Source organism: Nannizzia gypsea, genomic scaffold, assembly GCF_000150975.2.
Source record: "Nannizzia gypsea CBS 118893 supercont1.2 genomic scaffold, whole genome shotgun sequence".
Lineage (NCBI taxonomy): Eukaryota > Fungi > Ascomycota > Eurotiomycetes > Onygenales > Arthrodermataceae > Nannizzia > Nannizzia gypsea.
In genome coordinates, this window is record NW_003345200.1 from 3,218,322 (window position 1) to 3,236,013 (window position 17,692).

Below are 17,692 nucleotides of genomic sequence, written 5' to 3' on the forward strand. Positions count from 1 at the left end.
TAGATAATAGAGCATAATATAGAAATAATACTACTATAGACAAATTCATGCATACCAACCTCCAGAACTGCGCGGCGCTCATGTCATTGTGAACCCGCCATCGTGCCTGATCTAGATAAGGAACACGTGACACAGAACGTCAACTCTTCTTTTTTCGAGCTTTTGATAACTGAAAAACAGCAAAAGTCAAGATCTCAATCCTCCGGGCGAAGCAGAAGGAGACAAGCAGAGCAGAGCAGAACCGGCAAAGATGCGTCTCACAGTTGAATTGATCCAGAACTCCCTTTCATATCTCAATCCTCTCAAAGAGCGCGAGCTAGATCTTCGAGGTGCGTAATGACAGAGAAAGCACCCTAGTTAGTCTGAAAAGAACCAGATACTACACTTTTTCTTTCCCATCCACGGTGAAACCACACCGTATATACATACCCTACAAAATGAAGCTGCATTGATACTATCGTTATCTCCTTCCGGGGACGGACCATATAGGGCACAAAATTCCCGTTATTGAGAACTTCGGTGCGGCAAAGGTACGAGAAAGCTTGCTACATAAGCCCAACGCCATGTGGACTCCGGACTTGAAATCTAATGTGCCGAATATAGGACCACGATGCAATCGATTTCACGGATAACAGCATATCCTCGATATCTAACTTCCCTTTCTCCCCACGATTACGATCTCTCCTTCTCGCCCGGAATCGCGTTTCGCATATTCAACCCTCGCTAGCGACCTCACTTCCAAACCTGACAACCCTAGTCCTTACAGCAAATAACTTTGCTGAACTAGCGGATCTAGAGCCGCTCAAGACTTTTCCCAGATTAACGCACTTAAGTCTACTCGAGAACCCAGTGACAAGGAAAGAGGTACACGCCACCGTCTCGTTACAATGCTTAAAGGCTGTGAGAAAGCTAACGCTGTGTTTTAGCATTACCGATACTGGATTATATGGCTTGCTCCAACGATACGCTTCCTCGATTACCAAAAAGTTAAAGATGCTGAGCGTGAAAAGGCAAAGGAACTGTTTGGGCAATCGACGAAACAACCCACTGCACTAGCATCGAAGATACTAGGCATAAAGTCGCGCGCGTTCGACGTCTCTTCTACCCTGGGCGCAGCAGCATCTACTTCCTCGCCGGGCGATGCAGGAAGTGAGAAGCCACTACGAGTCAAGCTGACGCCTGAGGAAAGGAAACGGGTTGAGAAGATGATAAGAGAAGCCAAGAGTTTACAGGAAATTACGAGATTGGAGAAGGAGCTGAATGAAGGACGGATACCCCGCGGTGCTGCTGATGCGGATGGTGATAATGACGTTGAGATGACCTGATGTAGGCTCTTAATTATTGGGTTTGGTTTCCTTTAAATGTGGGATGTTTAATTCTGATATTTTATTCTTCTGAACCGGTGTTTTAAAAGGGCTGTTCTACACAATACAACCTGGAGCAAGGACAAATTTTATACTCAATTGCACTTGTATCGTCTTACTTTTAATGGATATGGGGGCGACAGGGCTTTAGAATTAAAATCGGCATAGGAATGGGTTCGTCTAGATATTATAAATGGTAGAGGAATATACACATGAACACTCGTACAAAGGGGGGTAATATGAATATCGTGACACTCGCTAGGAAAGAACCGATTGCATAAGAATAACGTCCGCAGGAGAACACCAAGCCATAACACCATTATATTATATACAAACAACTCTGCATCGATGCTGATGAATGGTAAAGACAGACACTGGTATCACTTTTAAGAGTTCGTAAGGGGCGTAGAAAGTCGATTGGGGCTAGTTGCACGGGACCTTCGACCGACGGTTGTCGGCGCGAGAGCAGGAGCAAATAGCCTATCCCTACTCTCGGTTCTGATAACAAGTCCGCGTCTGTCCAGGGAATTATTAAGGCTCGCAACGCTGAGCGAAGATGAATTGTCGAGGTTATATTTGGGGCTTTGGCTGTGAGGCGTCCGGGACAGAGGTCGAGTTCCCGCGGCACCTGAAGTTGGCGACGAGGAAGAAGAAGCCGGAGAATCTTCATCCGAGTCCATGCTGCTGAGCTCAAAGTCTCGATGATCACCTTCCTCGAGCACGCGTTCGTAGGAGATTCCAGGGCCCCGCCTAGAGAGGAAGGGTATTTTTCCCCTAAAGAAAGGGGATCTCCTTCTCAAGCCGCCTCCATTGTTACCACCACGTCCGAAACGCGCGCCTAGTTTATGGTAGATGCGAGAACGACGTTCTCGACCGAGAAGGAAAAATAGAACGATTAAAACTATGAGGGCGAAAATAAATAAACCAGGGATGCGGCGAGGTGAGTCTCCATCGAATAAGTTGTCATGCCAGTGTTCGCTTGTCCCGTTTTTGCCGGAGTTGTTAGGTGGTGAAGGGATTTTATGAGGCTGGTTTGAACTGGGGAATTCGAAGTCATCCGGGACCTTGCCGGGCGTATTGCTACCAAACCCGACAGGTAAACTTCCCTTAGCTGCAGGGACTTGCGATGATGCGTATAGGACGGCTTTTCCTAAGGTCCAGCTCACTTCAGTGGCATTGATTTTGTCCACAGCTTGGAACGGATCTAGATAGGCTTTGCCTTGGCCGTCTTTGCCGTGCTCACCGAGTTCTTCAGTAGCGCTATTAGTATTGTTGGTGGAAGCTTCGAGTCCAACGCGCGGTATACCAATGCCGTCATGAAGGATATTGATTATCCAGGCCGCCTTGAAGCAGACCTCGTAGGCGGTTTCCTGGTCAACTTTCCCCCATTTCTTTTGTTCAATGCCGTCCTTGATGGCACTCCAGGGAGTTGAGCAAAACTCATTGACACGCATCTGGTATGTTTTGAAGTCATAAGCCTTGTCTTGGTGGCTCATCTCGAATATTTCATGAGTGGTATGCCAATACTCGCTTATGCCGACAAAGTGATTGACGTCAAAGTCAATTGCAGGGACGTGCACGCCGTTCAGCAAACAGGGTTCATCCTCGCACGGAGTGTCTTTGGCAAGCAAGGGGATTGTTTCGCGCAGGCACTCTTCGAACTTTCCACTTCCTACCAGGTACGGATCCGTGCCGGGTACTGGGCCATCATGAGGAAGAACGGTTCCTTCTAGGGTTGTGCGCAAACCGTCGGGGAGACAAGGATCAGGGTGCCGTCTGTTAACTATGTCTTCAGGCGCTCCTTTCAGGAGAGCTTTTACATAGCGGGATCTCGCCTGCCGAACACCAAATCCTAGCCAAGAAGTGACAAAGACGCCGTACTCATCAGACTGCCCATTAAGCGTCCTCAGGCGCAATAGTGTCAAGTCATTCGCATGCTTTTCTGCCTCCGTCGAATTTGGCGCAAACGCTAGCTGCGCGGAAGCACCACCCATATCCAGAAAACCGTAAGTATGATGGCCCTTACCATGATCATGGGCCTTTGGCTCGTCGAAGCCGCCGAGAAGGTAGTTTGTTGCTATCCAGCCATAGAGTCCTTCCGTCTTCCCGTCAATGACTTTTATATGGGCATCACAGTCTGGTAAAAGAAACTCGGAGTTGTCGCTAATGTAGGAGCATACATTCTTCAGGATCGCTTTCTGTTCGTTCTCCGGCAACAATCGCATACCCGCCGTCGCAAGGAGGAATATTGGCGTGTCCTCGACCTCTTTATGAGGTATTATGGTGCGCACATGTTTGAGAAGCTTGTGAAGGTGATCTGGGCCGACGTTTTCTGGATTTTTGGAAAAAGACGAAACTCCTAGAGAAGCAGTTCAGTAAATCGAGCGGGCGAGCAGTGATGCATATGCCATGTGTTTCTCATACCAGGCTTTATCTTCTTCGTCCATTCCTTGGTAGTTTCGATGTGTGGCAGCTTTGCTAGGTCCTTACTGCCAACATCTTTATGCCCTTTCTTGGCCCATCGGTAGATATGTGCCCTCGTTCCCTATTAAACCATGAATCGCATGCCCTTAGTTATGGGTTCTTCTTCCAAGTTCCCCGCGTAGAGTGGTTGTTGCGAAAGCAGCGGGTAGCAGGTAGCAGGTAGCACTTACGGACGATCCAGCGTCCAGAACTATTGCATACTTCCCTAAACAAATTGAACCGCGCATCCGTTAGCGATGTTATCCCATTAACTTGACAGGCCGTCATTCTTTCTAGTAGTTATACATACATCTCCTCATTTCTTGAATTATCAGATGAATATCAATACACGACTTATCACTATAACATCACGACTGCCGCCTCCGAAGAATCGAACCGGGGAATTAGAGCTGGTTTAATATAGTTGAAGAAAATGGGGCCGGCTTTTGCGTCATCCGCATTAATCGAAAATATATTAGTTATCCGAGTATGAAAGTCTGCCGGCTGTCCTCGAGGCAAGCTGAAACGGGATCTGCGTTGCGCGCTCGTGTCCTCTGAGCTCTGGGAATCATGCGATAGCTATATCTGTCTGTTGACGAACGAGTGGCGGAGGGTTGACGATCAATAATTGCGCTGCAGGTAGAGAAGAACAGAGGGCCAGGAGGCATCTAGGAGAGCCAATCGACCTTGATAAGAGAGAAAGTCGGAGTTGAAGGTTGGAAATGTGAGACAAACCAAGGAGGAAGAGAGAAACAACTCGAGAAAAAGCAAAGACGCCAAGACCGGATTCTTTTTTTGGACGCGCGTAAGGCGGATGAGTAAGCAGTCACGTGTTGATAGCTGGGCGATAAGATGAAGCTGATAAGATGAAGATAAGACGAAGACAGCAATGATAGAAGATGGAGATGGAGATGATAGACGATGGATCAAGTTGCAGTTAAGATGCGACTGTAGGGAGTAGTCATATTTGTGGCCGTCTTTAGCTACCGGGTGAGAGGCAGGCTAGGTATATTTACCCTCATATATTTAATAATCAGCGAGGTTGGCGGATAAAAGGTAAAGGTAGATGATGACATGGGCAAAGTCTCATGGAAATGATCGACGTCGATGCTCGGATGAACCCGTTCTTGTGCTGACTACGCTGGTTGTGATAGGATGTGTATGACTAGACCATTTGCCCTGGCAGACTCCAATGTTGTACATGGTGCGTTAAGTTTACATGCGGATGCTACAATGAAGTGACCCTATCATCCACAGGCCAAGGTACAAGAGTATTGCGATGCTATGCTACTACAATACATACGGCCATTGAATCGAGCGACACGGAGTATTGATGGTGGCGATGCTTTACAAGTGGGAGAGACCGGTTAGGACATGCCGACAAGGGTGTGGCTCGGCCTTCTCTTAGGCAGACGTAAATAGAGCGAAAACGAGGCTTGGGATGTAATTACGCATTATATTAAGTAGGGTTCTACAGGCTATCTATCTTGACTGCATCGCGCCATATTACATGGTGAAAAGAGGGGTATGTAACATGTGCTGTTAAGATGCGGATGTTGGTCGTCGGTGTATATGTACATTGTTTGTTGGCATACTTTGATCCCGGCATATTACTTTTTAGATGCTCAAGGGTCGCGGGCGGTGCTACAGCTTCGATGCGGTGTCAATTGCTCGTCGCCGTTGTATCTGCGAAGACAGCTCAACTCCCCCGTCAGCAGATGCGGGCTTGACTGGCTTGGCCCCCTGGAAGAGGGTTCTGCCCATAGCCTCGCTGAGCTCGAGCACACGGGAAGAAATGGTCTCTCCGTCACGACGGTTTTTCCTGTTTGTACTAACGTTAGCTCGGCTTGTTGCGATGCATGGAACCATCTACCTACCCTTCACGGCGGGATTGCGCAATCATGCTGATAAATTCCCATAGCTTTCCCCGAGGAAGCAGTTTGCCCGTCTCTGAGTCCCTTTCGGGTGTCCATTGCGGCGAAACGCGCATTGTTGGTGGTTGGGGAGATTCCTTGCTTTTAGCGGTGATAATGATGCCTTCTTCTTCAAACCGCTGATATGAATTCTTTAATATCTCCTTGTTAACAGCCTCAATATAAGAAAGGTCTCCTTGGTAGTACAGCGTTTTCCCCAGCTATATCCCATTGTTAATAAAGCGAACAAAGAAATAAATGGCTACAAAAATAAACTTACCAACTGAGCATTGCTTTGCGCTTTATTCATGTCAACCCAGACATTCGTCGGGTCTGTAAGTGGTGGTGTTAAGCCTATTAAGGAAACTGTTCCTAGCCAGCAAGCTTCAATGAATGGCCATAGCAAGAAGCAGTAGAAGTCATAGTTCTCGCGACCACAGTTTCTCTCGTGCTCACTAAGCTCAATCGTCTGTGGAACATTCGATGCGTCTTTGGTAACTTTAAGCACATTTCCACGTTCCAGTCCATGTAGCGTCTTCTCTAAGTTTGCCGTTAGGCCCTCTGGAGGGAAGATGAACTCGCCTCGGAATAGCTATAACATCTATTTAGTGCCATATGCCACGCGGTGAAAAGTAATAGGGATACGGACCTGTGATAAGAAGGATACACGAGTAAGAAGTTCATCGTACGTTATCTGTTGGTTAGATGGTTCGCCGCCTTTCTTCACCCGGCTGTACAGGGCGACAGACACCAAAGCTTCAGGGATGAAAAGATGAATGGTCATGTTCCGGTAAAAGGATAGCTGGAATCGATCAACGACATGGAACGTCTCTTCCGCGAGACCAGCCGTTTTCCCCACGAGTTTCGGACCCAAAACCTCTAGAGCACGCTCTACAACCTGTGCCGTCGGTGCTCTATAGAAATGAGCGACCCGCCCGCCCTTTTCCTTGACACGCTCGCATAGCCAATCCACTCTTCGGGACAGTTCGGCTTTGCCAACACCTCTGCCTCTTAAGGTTAGGAGGACCGTACCTACGAGAGCAGTAGGCATGATGACCGAGGCGTCGTTGATTTGGGAAAGAACGCGGTAGCCGAAAGTACGAAGGATTTTTGCTCGCTCCTCTTGACTAATATTAGCCATAAGATTCCCCTCATTAGTAGGCATATGGTGTATTTTCGTAGTTTGCTGGATTATGAACTGCTTTAAGCTCCAGGGCTCATGGAATCGAACATCAATGCGGCCTAGCTTCAGGGAAAGAACGGAGGAAGCGGATATAAAGTCCCGTAGGTTTTCCTTCTGTTTCGGTTGACCGAGAAGTTCGCTGATATACGACTCAGTTTCGATGACTTTGTCATACTGAGTGCTGACGGGACATATAAGCGCATCCTCCACTCGACCAGAACCAACACTATCCAAAACATATCTAAGGATTCCGTATTTTGGTGGAAGTAGTTTTCCAGTTCGCGATCTTCCGCCTTCAACAAAACATTCAAAATTGTGACCGTTGCGCAATAGGGTATCAATGTATGCTTGGACAAGAGCATGGTATAGTGGATCGTTTCCGAACTTCCGCCGAATCCACATAGCACCTATATTTTCGTTTATAAGCCTATCTCAACTTCATAGGGCGGGTATTCGAACATACCTGCATGCTGCAAGAAGCTCCCGAGTAAAGGAATGTTCAAGTTGTCTCCAGCAACCACGACGGGAAGCGCAATCCCTAGGCGATAGCAGATAACTTGAAGCGATGCATAATCGACATGAGATTTGTGGCAGGGCAAGAATACAATAGATTGTTTCTTCTTAGCTGCCTCTTCAGCGACTTTCCTAAGCCTCAGGACCTCCTCGCTGGAAACATGGATTCCTAAGACATGTTTGTCAGCCCATGTGCTCTGGGAAGACGGATAACTTTATGAACAGATCTCATAGCTAGTAAACCTACCTTGATGGTAAGCTCTAGTCAATAACTGGGTGGTGATATAATAAGCTCCTCGGATGAAAGACTTGCTCTCCATTTTGCAAATCATATTATCCATCATGGTATCAACCACCTCCCGCAGATTGGCTGCAATCTCCTCCTTCCTCCTAGTCCGAGCATCAACATTGGGCCCATCATTGGAACTTGCTGGTGCAGTAACGCTCAGTAGTCCCCCAGTCTCCTCAGCCTTAACTCGCAGCTCTGCCAGCTCTTCGATCTTGCCAACCAGCAACGAGTGACTCGCTACCGACGACTTCATCTTCTCCGAGAAACCTGAGTAGAAGATGGGCTGACCAATGAAACCATCGTATGCACGCCACCCTGTACCTGACACGAAGAGGCTGATTTCTCGTAAGAAATCGAAAGGGTTCTCACGAAATCTGCCCATCTGGTGCATCAACCGTCGTTCGGTAATGCCATCTGTTTCTTCGAGCCCAGCGGTAAAACCAGTAGGCTGAATTCTGACCTGGTCTCCCACAATCTCAAGGTCTGGCGCCAGCTTCGGGACATCCGAAGGTCCTTCCTTTGAAGCCATCGTAGCGAGTAAGCCGTTAATAGAACAAATAATAGAGCCGTACAGGCATATATCAGAGAAAAGCCTCCAATCACAACTCCGTCGACATGACCGTCAGTATAAAAGCAGCCGCACAGTGAATTGGGAATTAGAAGAAGAGAAAAAGACCCAGCTCACTCCCCTTCACTCCCGATCACTGCATGCCAGAGCTATCCTTGTCTTCCTTTTGTCCTTCCAGATCTTCGTATTCTTCTTCCTGTTGTTTCCTTGTCGTTGCCGCTGACTAACCTCGGCCCGTTGATCACCTGACATCCCCAACCAAAAAAGAGCCGAGGGCGGCTAAAAAAAGATATAAAAAAAGAAAAGTGTTATCAGGGGAGAAGAGAAAAAAAAGGAAGACTACAAGCAACGCTGAAGAAGACATCACGACTGCAAGCTCGAAGGCTGCCTTGGGAAAGGTTCAAGTGAAGGAAAACTCTTCACGTTGACGTAGGATGTAGAGTCGAAGCTTGCCTGGCACACCCGCCGTACCTTTCCTCTCTTTTCTTTGCCGAATACCACGCATACGAGACTATCATTAATATTGGCTTAGTCTAATGATGTGGACTAGAAGGGCCTCCAGTAAGCCATTGAATGTTCTTCCCCCGCAGAGTAATGCCATATTTCTAACAGTTTTCTGCTAGCTTTGCCCACAAGGCTTGCCGGTTATCGTCGATATCTGTCCCAGTCCGCAATCGCTGTTTTTAGGGATGTACAGCCGCTTCGGAAATACAGGAGAGGCCTCCTCCTCTCTGACCGAACCGTGGGGTTTGTGCCTACAATGGGTGCGCTCCACGATGGCCACATGTCTCTAATTCGACAGGCGGCCCAGGAAAACACCGATGTTGTTATCAGCATATATGTGAATCCGACCCAGTTCGGAGTAAATGAGGACTTGGACAGTTACCCCCGGACATGGCACGAAGATTTGGAGAAGATAAAGGCCCTTAACGCGGAGTTTGAAAGCAAATCGTCACCTGGATCTGGTCGTGTTACAGCAATATTTGCCCCTACAACCAAAGTAGTGTACCCTACGCTACCTCCCACATCCGAGTTGAACGGAAATGGAAGCTTCGTGACCATAACACCACTGGCGAACAAGCTCGAGGGAGCTTCTAGGCCTGTTTTCTTCCGGGGAGTTGCTACTGTGTGTACGAAGCTGTTCAACATGATAACTCCGGACCGCGTCTACTTTGGCCAGAAGGACGTACAGCAGTCTATTATTATCAAACGAATGGTGCAGGATTTCCATATAAATACCGAGGTTAGGGTTGGCCCGACTTCAAGGGAACCAGAGGGGCTTGCGATGAGTTCTCGCAATGTATACCTTGGCGCTAGACGACGGAACGTTGGCCTGGTGTTATCCCGTGCCTTGAGAGCAGCGGAAGCCGTCTATCTGTCCGGAAAGAGTTCGCGAAATGAAATACTTGGAGCTGCCAATTCCTTAGCACAGTCCGTTTTAGCTGAACAGGAACTACTTCCTGCAACCAAACGTGCAAGGTTTGAAGTGGACTACATTTCTCTTGCAGACCCCCAGTCACTAGAGGAGCTGGACCATGTCGACGAATCGAAGGGTGCGGTCTTAAGTGGTGCAGTGAAGATGTATCCTCTGGAAGAGCCCCAGGAAGGAGAAGACTGTGGACTTGGAGGAGGAAAGGTGCCTGTGAGACTGATTGATAATATCATCTTGCAGCCTTCGTCCTGATTTCTCATTCTGTAACAGTCTAGATCATGCACCATGTATTCTGTGGATATGCTGCCATAATAAAGGAGGAAACTTGGATTCTAACAGCAATTAGAGTATAATATTTAATTATCAATTAAACATTTACCTGACACTTGTTGCAGCCTTGCTGTCTACTCATCTATCCATCTATACATATTGCCGAATCCGGAATCTAGGGCTCAGCTTTAGGGTCGAGGAATTTCGATTTTTTATTCTTTTTTTTTCCGCCGCAAAACTATAAAACTTCAGGTCTTCATCCTCCGCCTCCAACGCCGGAGAGAGCAAAGAAGGAGAAGTCAACGAAACGATAACGTCGTCTCTGCCCCTGTCTTGCTCTTCACCATGGCGGACGATGGCATGCTTATGAATTTTGATGTGGGAGATGGGATCATCAGCTCGCAACAGAAATTTAAAGGCGGCAAGTGGAAGGATCGTCTCGTCGCCAAAAAAATCGCAGGCCACCGGCACAAGAAATCCAAGCAGCAATTCACCGCAGACGACAGTGATCGAGGCGCAAGGGGAGGAGAAGCAGACCATGGCGGCGCATACAGTCGTCCGCCGAAGCGACAGAGACTGAATAATGGAGATTTTCAACCGAGCACCGCTACCATAACGGGAGTTTCCAATAACTCTAGCAGCAAATATGCTACTGGCCCGCAAAGAGAAGTCATCTCATCGCTCTTCTCATATAACCCTGTTGCGAAAACTGTCCCTGCGTCGGATGAATCTACGGCGCAAAATGAGGCGGAAGTAGCGAAGGCTTCCAATGCTCCTCTCGTCGATGGTATCGATACGTTTACCTCGCTTGGTCTATCACCCGAGCTCGCAGCACACCTTTTAACGAAACTGAAATTGAAAAATCCTACCGCGATTCAAAAGAGCTCAATCACACAGCTATTGAAGGAGAATTGTGATGGATTTATACAGGCAGAGACTGGCTCTGGAAAGACGCTTGCATACCTCCTACCCCTCGTACAGCGGTTAATGAACCTATCCGGTCAAAAAGGTACAGAGGGAGATCAGGGCCAATCCACGTCGATCCACAGAGACTCCGGTTTATTTGCTATCATCCTCGCACCGACTCGAGAGCTTTGCAAACAGATATCAGTTGTACTTGATAGTTTGCTAAACTGTGCTCATTGGCTAGTAGCTGGAACAGTTATTGGTGGAGAGAAGAAGAAATCAGAAAAGGCTAGGTTACGGAAGGGTCTAAATATTCTCGTTGCTACTCCTGGACGTCTTGCGGATCACCTGGATAATACCAAAGTACTTGACGTGGGCCTTGTTAGGTGGCTTGTGCTAGACGAAGGCGATCGATTGATGGAATTAGGATTCGAAGAAGAGATTCAAGGCATTATCAAAAAGCTGGACTCAAAGAGGCGGCCAACGTCAAAGATTGAAAACCTTCCTCCGAGGAGGCTAACGGTGCTATGTTCCGCCACACTTAAGATGAACGTGCAGCGCCTAGGAGAGATGAGCTTAAAGGATGCAGTACATATACAAACTGACCCCGCAGAGGAAATTGAAGACGCTTCTTCCGAAGCTGGAGATGCGCAAAAGGCTTTGGACTTCTCAGCGCCAGCACAGCTGAAGCAGTCATTCGCAATTGTTGCATCAAAACTTCGGCTTGTTACCTTGACAGCCCTGCTCAAAAGCACGTTCATACGCAAGGGAACTGTTATGAAAGCTATCGTTTTCGTTTCCTGTGCAGATTCAGTGGATTATCATTTTGAGGTTTTCACTCGGAAGTCAGATAAGACTATAGACGGTGTTGGCAAAGAGGAGGATGAAAAGGAGAAAGATTTGAGTGCCGAAGCGGCTCCTTCCCCTAACTCGTCTACCCAGGGAACAGTAGCCGAATCTCCAACACTGTCAAACTCGAACAATTCAGTAATACTACATAAACTCCACGGATCCCTTCCTCAGCATGTTCGAACCGCCACGCTTTCTGCGTTCGCCAAGCAAAAGGATACGTCCGTTTTAATATGTACAGACGTTGCATCGCGAGGTCTTGATCTACCAAATGTCGACTTTGTTATTGAATATGACCCGGCGTTCTCTGCTGATGATCATCTTCATCGTATCGGACGCACAGCTCGATTGGGCCGTGACGGCCGTGCTTTGATCTTCCTCTTGCCTGGAAGTGAAGAAGGATATATCAATGTTCTAAAACGTGGGTATCGTGATGAAAACAGCAAGGCTGTCACTCGCAGAGACGAAAATGACATCTTGAAGCGAGGATTTGGACGGACTAATGGCAAAGGTTGGGAAGAGGCAGCCACGGAGTTCCAACTAGATATAGAACGTTGGACCCTGGAGAACCCTACTATCCTGGAAATGGCTCGCCGGGCTTTTCAATCTCACATTCGTGCGTACGCTACTCACATTGCAAACGAGAGGGAGTACTTCAACATAAAGGATCTACATTTGGGCCATCTGGCTAAAGGTTTTGGATTGCGAGACAGGCCAACGAAGATCAATGTTCCTGGTCTTCGAACTGGCAAGGAAGAAACGAAGAAGGCATTCAAGGCAAACAGAGCGATAGATTCCAGTGGCAAGAAGTATGATTCTGGCCCCAGGAATGATAGCGCGGCCGATAAGATGCGGAAGAAGATGAGAGAGCACATGACGGCGGCAAACGAATTCAACATTGCCTAGAGATCCAATACGAGGCAGCGTATGATGTTATCTTGTTTTCCTCTCCTTTTCATGTTTGACGGAGTTGTATGCATAGTTAATCAGTATATATCCCATAGCGAGACCTTTCCGTCCTTTGATCCGGCGGCAATCCAATGTGTTAATTGTGCTTTGAGGTTTCTCTGTTGCTTGATTTCCGTCAGAGAACGGGGTTCATTCGCAACCATAAGAGACGTACTCTTACTTTCCAGGTTTGTATCCGTAGTCATCACACCCCCAGCGGCTCCTATACTCCCTGTGTCCGTAAAAACCTTAGCGAAGGCAATAGAATAGCATCCTTCCTTGTGCCATTTCAAAACAGCCAGCTCTTTCATTGACTTGCAGCTGTAAACCCGGATTCTGTTATCCCATCCAGCGGTAGCATATATTTTATCATCTGATCGAATTCTCAGCCCTTGTTGTCCGGAATGTTTGGTGTTCACGGATTTTAAATGTGTTGATTCCACCACACTTCTGATATTGGTAACATCGGGTTCCAAAGAGGGCGGCAGCCTTGGTATAGGATGTTTCACTACAATTGCATCCGCAGATGAAGTGATGAAGTATCTTCCTTCCGAAAAAAGTGATATATCGAGTGATAAGACGGGCTGGGTATGTGGACGATTTGAATACAATAACTCCCAGTCCCATGAGGAGTTAGAACAGTCATTTGTATTCGCGATGGGTAGCCGGTTAATGCCTCCTCGACAGGCGTGGACCATCGCACTTCCATCCTCGTAGCCAGAAATGATATAAAGATCTTCTCCTTCAGACGATATGAACATTTCTAGTGCCATAACCATACCAGTGTTGACCTTCTCGTCAGGCGAGATGACACATAGCCGTCTTTCAGATGGTAGATGGAAAATGTCAAGGCCACCGGTATTCAAAGCATTTGGAACTGCGAGAAGCATCTGGTTTCCCGGCTTAACCGCATCCCCAAGCTCAGTCTCACCTTTTTGTGAGAGAAAACAATATGCAAAGCCGCAAAAATTAAGAGCATTAACAGAGAGCGAGTGCAATAGCCATGGCTTGTTCCTATCTTGTGGGTTGTTTTGCGTGTCCAGTGGCAGCGTCCTTCCCACGACGTCCTCATCCTTTTCATTCAGCTTCCAGACACACAGCTTGTGGTCTCTCCCATGCCTACAGCTTGTTAGTTGATACATTCGGCCTGCAGCATATAGGAAAAAGAAAACTCACGTCATTATCCTTCTTTCTACCCCTGTTTCCAAGCAGGCTTCAACTCCTGAAATGCCCAAGATAGATCCTTCGTGGGCCTTCCAGGATGCTACCGCCCGTTTACTGGTCATATCCCATACCACAACCCAGCCATCAGCATCCCCAGAAATAAGCCTTGAATTAGATCCATAGAAGTTGAGGGAGTGTATTGGACTCGTGTGCCCTCTAAGAACATAGATAGGGGTGGCCGGTGGATGTTTTTGGCTTGAGTCCGAGGAGCCCTGCTGGCGTGGCTCGGAAGCTGCCATATTTACTGTTCTGCTGGAGCCGTAGATTGTATAACGTAGATGTTATTTTCTGGGTATATTTTAAGCAAACTACAGTACTTATAGTCCAGATAGCTAGCGGTTTGTTAAAATGTGTGGTGTTGATAGTTCCGAAAGCTGAAGCTTGAAGAAATAGAAAGGTCTTGGCCTCTGGAACAGCACCGAATTAATAACTAGATGGAATGGTTCAAAAAATGATGACCAGGTTGATGCCTAAATATAAGAATAAAAGCCAATAATGCCCCATTCATATGCACTTTTTCCTCCGTTAAATACTTGAAAATGATATGCTAAAATCCAGTCCTCCTCCGAGCCCAAAAGTTGCTATCTTTTCAATGGCCTCTAAGAGCCTATTTCCACCAGAAAAAAAACATAGAAGAATATCGGGAAATGATGATTAAATGTATGGTTTCAAGACCGCCAAAAAACGCCAGAGAACGATGGATGACCGGAAGTACACTGATGCCGAGAAATAACAAGCAGAGAGCTCCCCCCATGCAGTCGAAAACCCATGCGCCATGCCATGTCAAAAGGTATGAGACCTATCCAGTTTGCCTGCTACCGTGTGTAAGAACTAGTAGTGGCCGTACTGATAACTGCCCTGTGAGGTGTTTTGCGGTGCAACGTAGTGGTTCTGATAGGGGTGGTTGGCTGCATTGAAATCAGCGGCCGCCATCATTGGGTTAACAATACCTTGTGGGATGGCCGGCCGAGGAAGAGCAAGCCCCACCTCAGGAGGCAGCAAGGAGGAATTCAGGTTTATGGAGCCTGCAGCTGTTGAGGATGTCGGGATAGAAGACATGGTAGGCTGCTGGTGCTGCTGATGAGAATGTTGGTGCTGGTGCTGGTGTGGCATTGCCTGGCTTTCAGCTTTGACATTCCATCCCCATTTCTGCACTAGGTCCTGTTGAAGTGGTCCGATCTTCCAGCCGGTCTCCTTGAGGATTTTATCCATGATCTCTAAGACCTGCTCTTGCGAGACTCTGCTGACAAGGCACTCTGCTGCAATGATAAGACAGCGAATGGAGACACTAGCGACACCCCTACAGGAATGTCAGTATAACTTGGAATTGGTAAAGGGACGGAGAAGGACAGGTCGGACAAAACATACCTGTCCTTTACATGTGCTACAATGCCACAAATATCATTCGCATGGCTCTGTTGGGTTGCTAGCATATTTTCACTGAACTGGGACTCGGTTGGATGCGTCTTTGCCAGAAGAATGCATGTAGTGTGATAGAACAACCGGGCAACCACAGACGACCTTTTTATTAGCCTAATCCTTATGTCAGTATGAAAACAATTAGCATATGGGCAGATTAGTATCCCTCTGCTCTGGTAACACTTGGAACCTACCAAACTTCAGGGAAGGAAGACTTTGTCTTTGACTGCCATGACTGCAGGTATCCGAGCGGCCGCATGGATCGGGGGATGCATCTCTCCCATTCATCGCACCAAGCTTTCATTTTGTTCCACTCGTCGCTTTGCTGACCCTGTCTATCATGAACCAAGGGTTGAGGAGTTGTTGCTCGGTAATTAGCGACTTTTGCACAGATATACACTATCCGGTGAGTCCATAATTCCTCGTTGCCAACAATGCTCGAGCCAGATGGAACCATATTCATATCTACTCCCCACGTATCCGGATCCCAAGCCAGTCTCCAATTGTAATGAAGACAGCTGAGTAGCTCCATGCCGACGTTTAGCCAGAAGCAGGCACCGCCTACTCCGGATGACCTGCCATCCCATTGGCACTCTTTGATAAGAGCTCGAGCTCCAGCAATGTGGTTCATCCGCTGTGTCTCCTTGGTGGACATGATCTCATAGACGTTGAGGACCACAGCTGTGGTAGCAGAGAGGGCGGAGTCTCGTATAGGATTTTGAAGGTATCTGAGTAGGTCCTGGGTGGCCGAGTTATAATAGAACAGAGCTTTTTCCTCTTTGTACGTCATATTTACGAGATGTAAATGGCGAGCACCGCATGCTAGTAGAGCATTTAAAAGCATTGGCTCCCCGAGAGCATAGAATGGTATTATACGGGTAAACTAAATAGGTGAGCAGGCGGTTTTAATCTAGGAGAGTTGGAACATGGGGAAAAAATACGTACGTGTTTCATGGCATCCATTGAATCCATCCATAGGCCTACCTCCTCGACAAACACCTGCATAAGAAGCACCTCTTCTGGGGTATTCAGACACGGCCTCGGATCCCTTGGAGGTGCTAGAGTAAGCACCGGTGGCTGTGGAATAGACTGATCTTGAACTACATGGTTAGAAGAGGGCGGCTGCTGAGTCGTTTGAAACATAGATTCGTACCCTTCAGCAGACGGGGCTTCAGGAAATGTCAGTAAGGCCGGTATATTGGCTAGATTCTGATGAGAAGACATGGGAAATCCCATCATATTGGCAAACCCGAATCCCGGAGGCTTTGCGAACTCCTCATTCTTTATGGGACGATACCTCTCAGATCCGCCCAGGTATTCCGAAGCTATCTCTCTCGACTCGTCACGAAAATTGATCTGCCATGTCTGGGAAGCCGGCGCTGCATAAGGCGGCGCAGCAACCTGTGTATCAATGAAATTCAACCTAATTCCACGCTTGCATTGTCTGTCAGATTTCTGGCAATTGAGACATCGCGGAACAGCCTCATCGCACTTGAGATGTCTTTCCCTACAGGTCAGACATCCTGTTCTCACCCGCTTCGGCTTCGATGCTGCTGCGGCCTTTGCTGTACCTGGACTGCTGCTGGTAGCGGTGCCTGCTGGTATTGTTGTCGGGGCAGAAGTCTCATCTCTTTCGGCTGCGTCTTTCTTCCCGGTGCTCTTCCGCCGCTCAGCTGCCTGACCGGACCCTTGCGCAGTAGGTAGAGGCTGATAAGAGCCTCTGATCTCACTACTTTCGACCAGCGAAGGTATGGGATTCCCAGGTGACAGGGCCAGAGAAGTATCAAATTCGTTTTCCTGCATCAATTGCTGACCGACACTAGATGCCATGGATATCCTAGCCTCATAAGAGTCGTCCCAAATGCCGTAAGAATGGCTGTGTCAAGCTACTCCACCAAGCGACTTCGAGTATCAGTAGAGGGACAGACGGGAGCCCTGAACCGGGAGACTGGCGGACGGGCGGGAAGACGGGCAGGCAGGCAGGCAGGGGAGGGAGAGAAGGGAGCTAAGGTGATGGATTGCTCCCCGTTCGTGATTCGAGCCGTCAGCACCTATCGCATTTCTCTGGGGCCTGGCGGAAGATGAGGAAGACAGTCGCCCGTCGACTACTGGAGGATTGCGGTGATCCAGCTCAATGATAACTGGTCAGCTCGGGGCGGCCCATATAGGGCTAAGCACTTGATGTCGTACTTGCAGCTTGCCCTGTGTTGGACGGCTTCCTGGTAGGTCACTTAGGGGTCACTTGCGCTGCGCGAGCTTTGTATCTACCGATCTAGACGACATACTCGTTAATATGCATTGGTTAGGCCACTATGTATCATGCACGGTCAATCCAAGGGCTTACTGCAGGA

At 48.0% G+C, this 17,692-nt stretch overlaps 7 protein-coding genes across 7 annotated transcripts; 3 read left to right on the top strand and 4 right to left on the bottom strand.

Moving 5' to 3' along the window:
* Positions 1-250: 250 nt before the first annotated feature.
* MGYG_03219 (U2 small nuclear ribonucleoprotein A) lies at positions 251-1,325 on the top strand (the record flags this gene model as incomplete). Its single annotated transcript, XM_003175650.1, has 4 exons — positions 251-329; positions 490-530; positions 604-864; positions 927-1,325. The coding sequence occupies 4 exons, from the start codon at positions 251-253 to the stop codon at positions 1,323-1,325; spliced, it is 780 nt and encodes a 259-aa protein (XP_003175698.1).
* Positions 1,326-1,750: 425 nt separating this feature from the next.
* On the bottom strand, positions 1,751-4,147 carry MGYG_03220 (golgi apyrase; the record flags this gene model as incomplete). Its single annotated transcript, XM_003175651.1, has 4 exons — positions 1,751-3,723; positions 3,789-3,909; positions 4,019-4,053; positions 4,138-4,147. The coding sequence occupies 4 exons, from the start codon at positions 4,145-4,147 to the stop codon at positions 1,751-1,753; spliced, it is 2,139 nt and encodes a 712-aa protein (XP_003175699.1).
* Positions 4,148-5,471: 1,324 nt separating this feature from the next.
* On the bottom strand, positions 5,472-8,254 carry MGYG_03221 (glycerol-3-phosphate acyltransferase; the record flags this gene model as incomplete). The annotated part of the gene is made up of 6 exons (XM_003175652.1): positions 5,472-5,649; positions 5,705-5,961; positions 6,021-6,332; positions 6,390-7,330; positions 7,387-7,605; positions 7,684-8,254. 6 exons carry the CDS (start codon positions 8,252-8,254, stop codon positions 5,472-5,474), a joined length of 2,478 nt encoding a protein of 825 aa, XP_003175700.1.
* Positions 8,255-8,832: 578 nt separating this feature from the next.
* Positions 8,833-9,977, top strand: MGYG_03222 (pantothenate synthetase; the record flags this gene model as incomplete). The annotated part of the gene is made up of 2 exons (XM_003175653.1): positions 8,833-8,854; positions 8,917-9,977. The coding sequence occupies 2 exons, from the start codon at positions 8,833-8,835 to the stop codon at positions 9,975-9,977; spliced, it is 1,083 nt and encodes a 360-aa protein (XP_003175701.1).
* A 363-nt stretch (positions 9,978-10,340) lies between these two features.
* MGYG_03223 (ATP-dependent RNA helicase DBP7) lies at positions 10,341-12,656 on the top strand (the record flags this gene model as incomplete). Its single annotated transcript, XM_003175654.1, has 1 exon — positions 10,341-12,656. The coding sequence occupies one exon, from the start codon at positions 10,341-10,343 to the stop codon at positions 12,654-12,656; it is 2,316 nt and encodes a 771-aa protein (XP_003175702.1).
* Positions 12,657-12,736: 80 nt separating this feature from the next.
* Positions 12,737-14,161, bottom strand: MGYG_03224 (hypothetical protein; the record flags this gene model as incomplete). Its single annotated transcript, XM_003175655.1, has 2 exons — positions 12,737-13,817; positions 13,875-14,161. 2 exons carry the CDS (start codon positions 14,159-14,161, stop codon positions 12,737-12,739), a joined length of 1,368 nt encoding a protein of 455 aa, XP_003175703.1.
* A 592-nt stretch (positions 14,162-14,753) lies between these two features.
* MGYG_03225 (C6 zinc finger domain-containing protein) lies at positions 14,754-17,171 on the bottom strand (the record flags this gene model as incomplete). The annotated part of the gene is made up of 4 exons (XM_003175656.1): positions 14,754-15,222; positions 15,291-15,455; positions 15,536-16,224; positions 16,287-17,171. The coding sequence occupies 4 exons, from the start codon at positions 17,169-17,171 to the stop codon at positions 14,754-14,756; spliced, it is 2,208 nt and encodes a 735-aa protein (XP_003175704.1).
* Between the last annotated feature and the right edge of the window lie 521 nt (positions 17,172-17,692).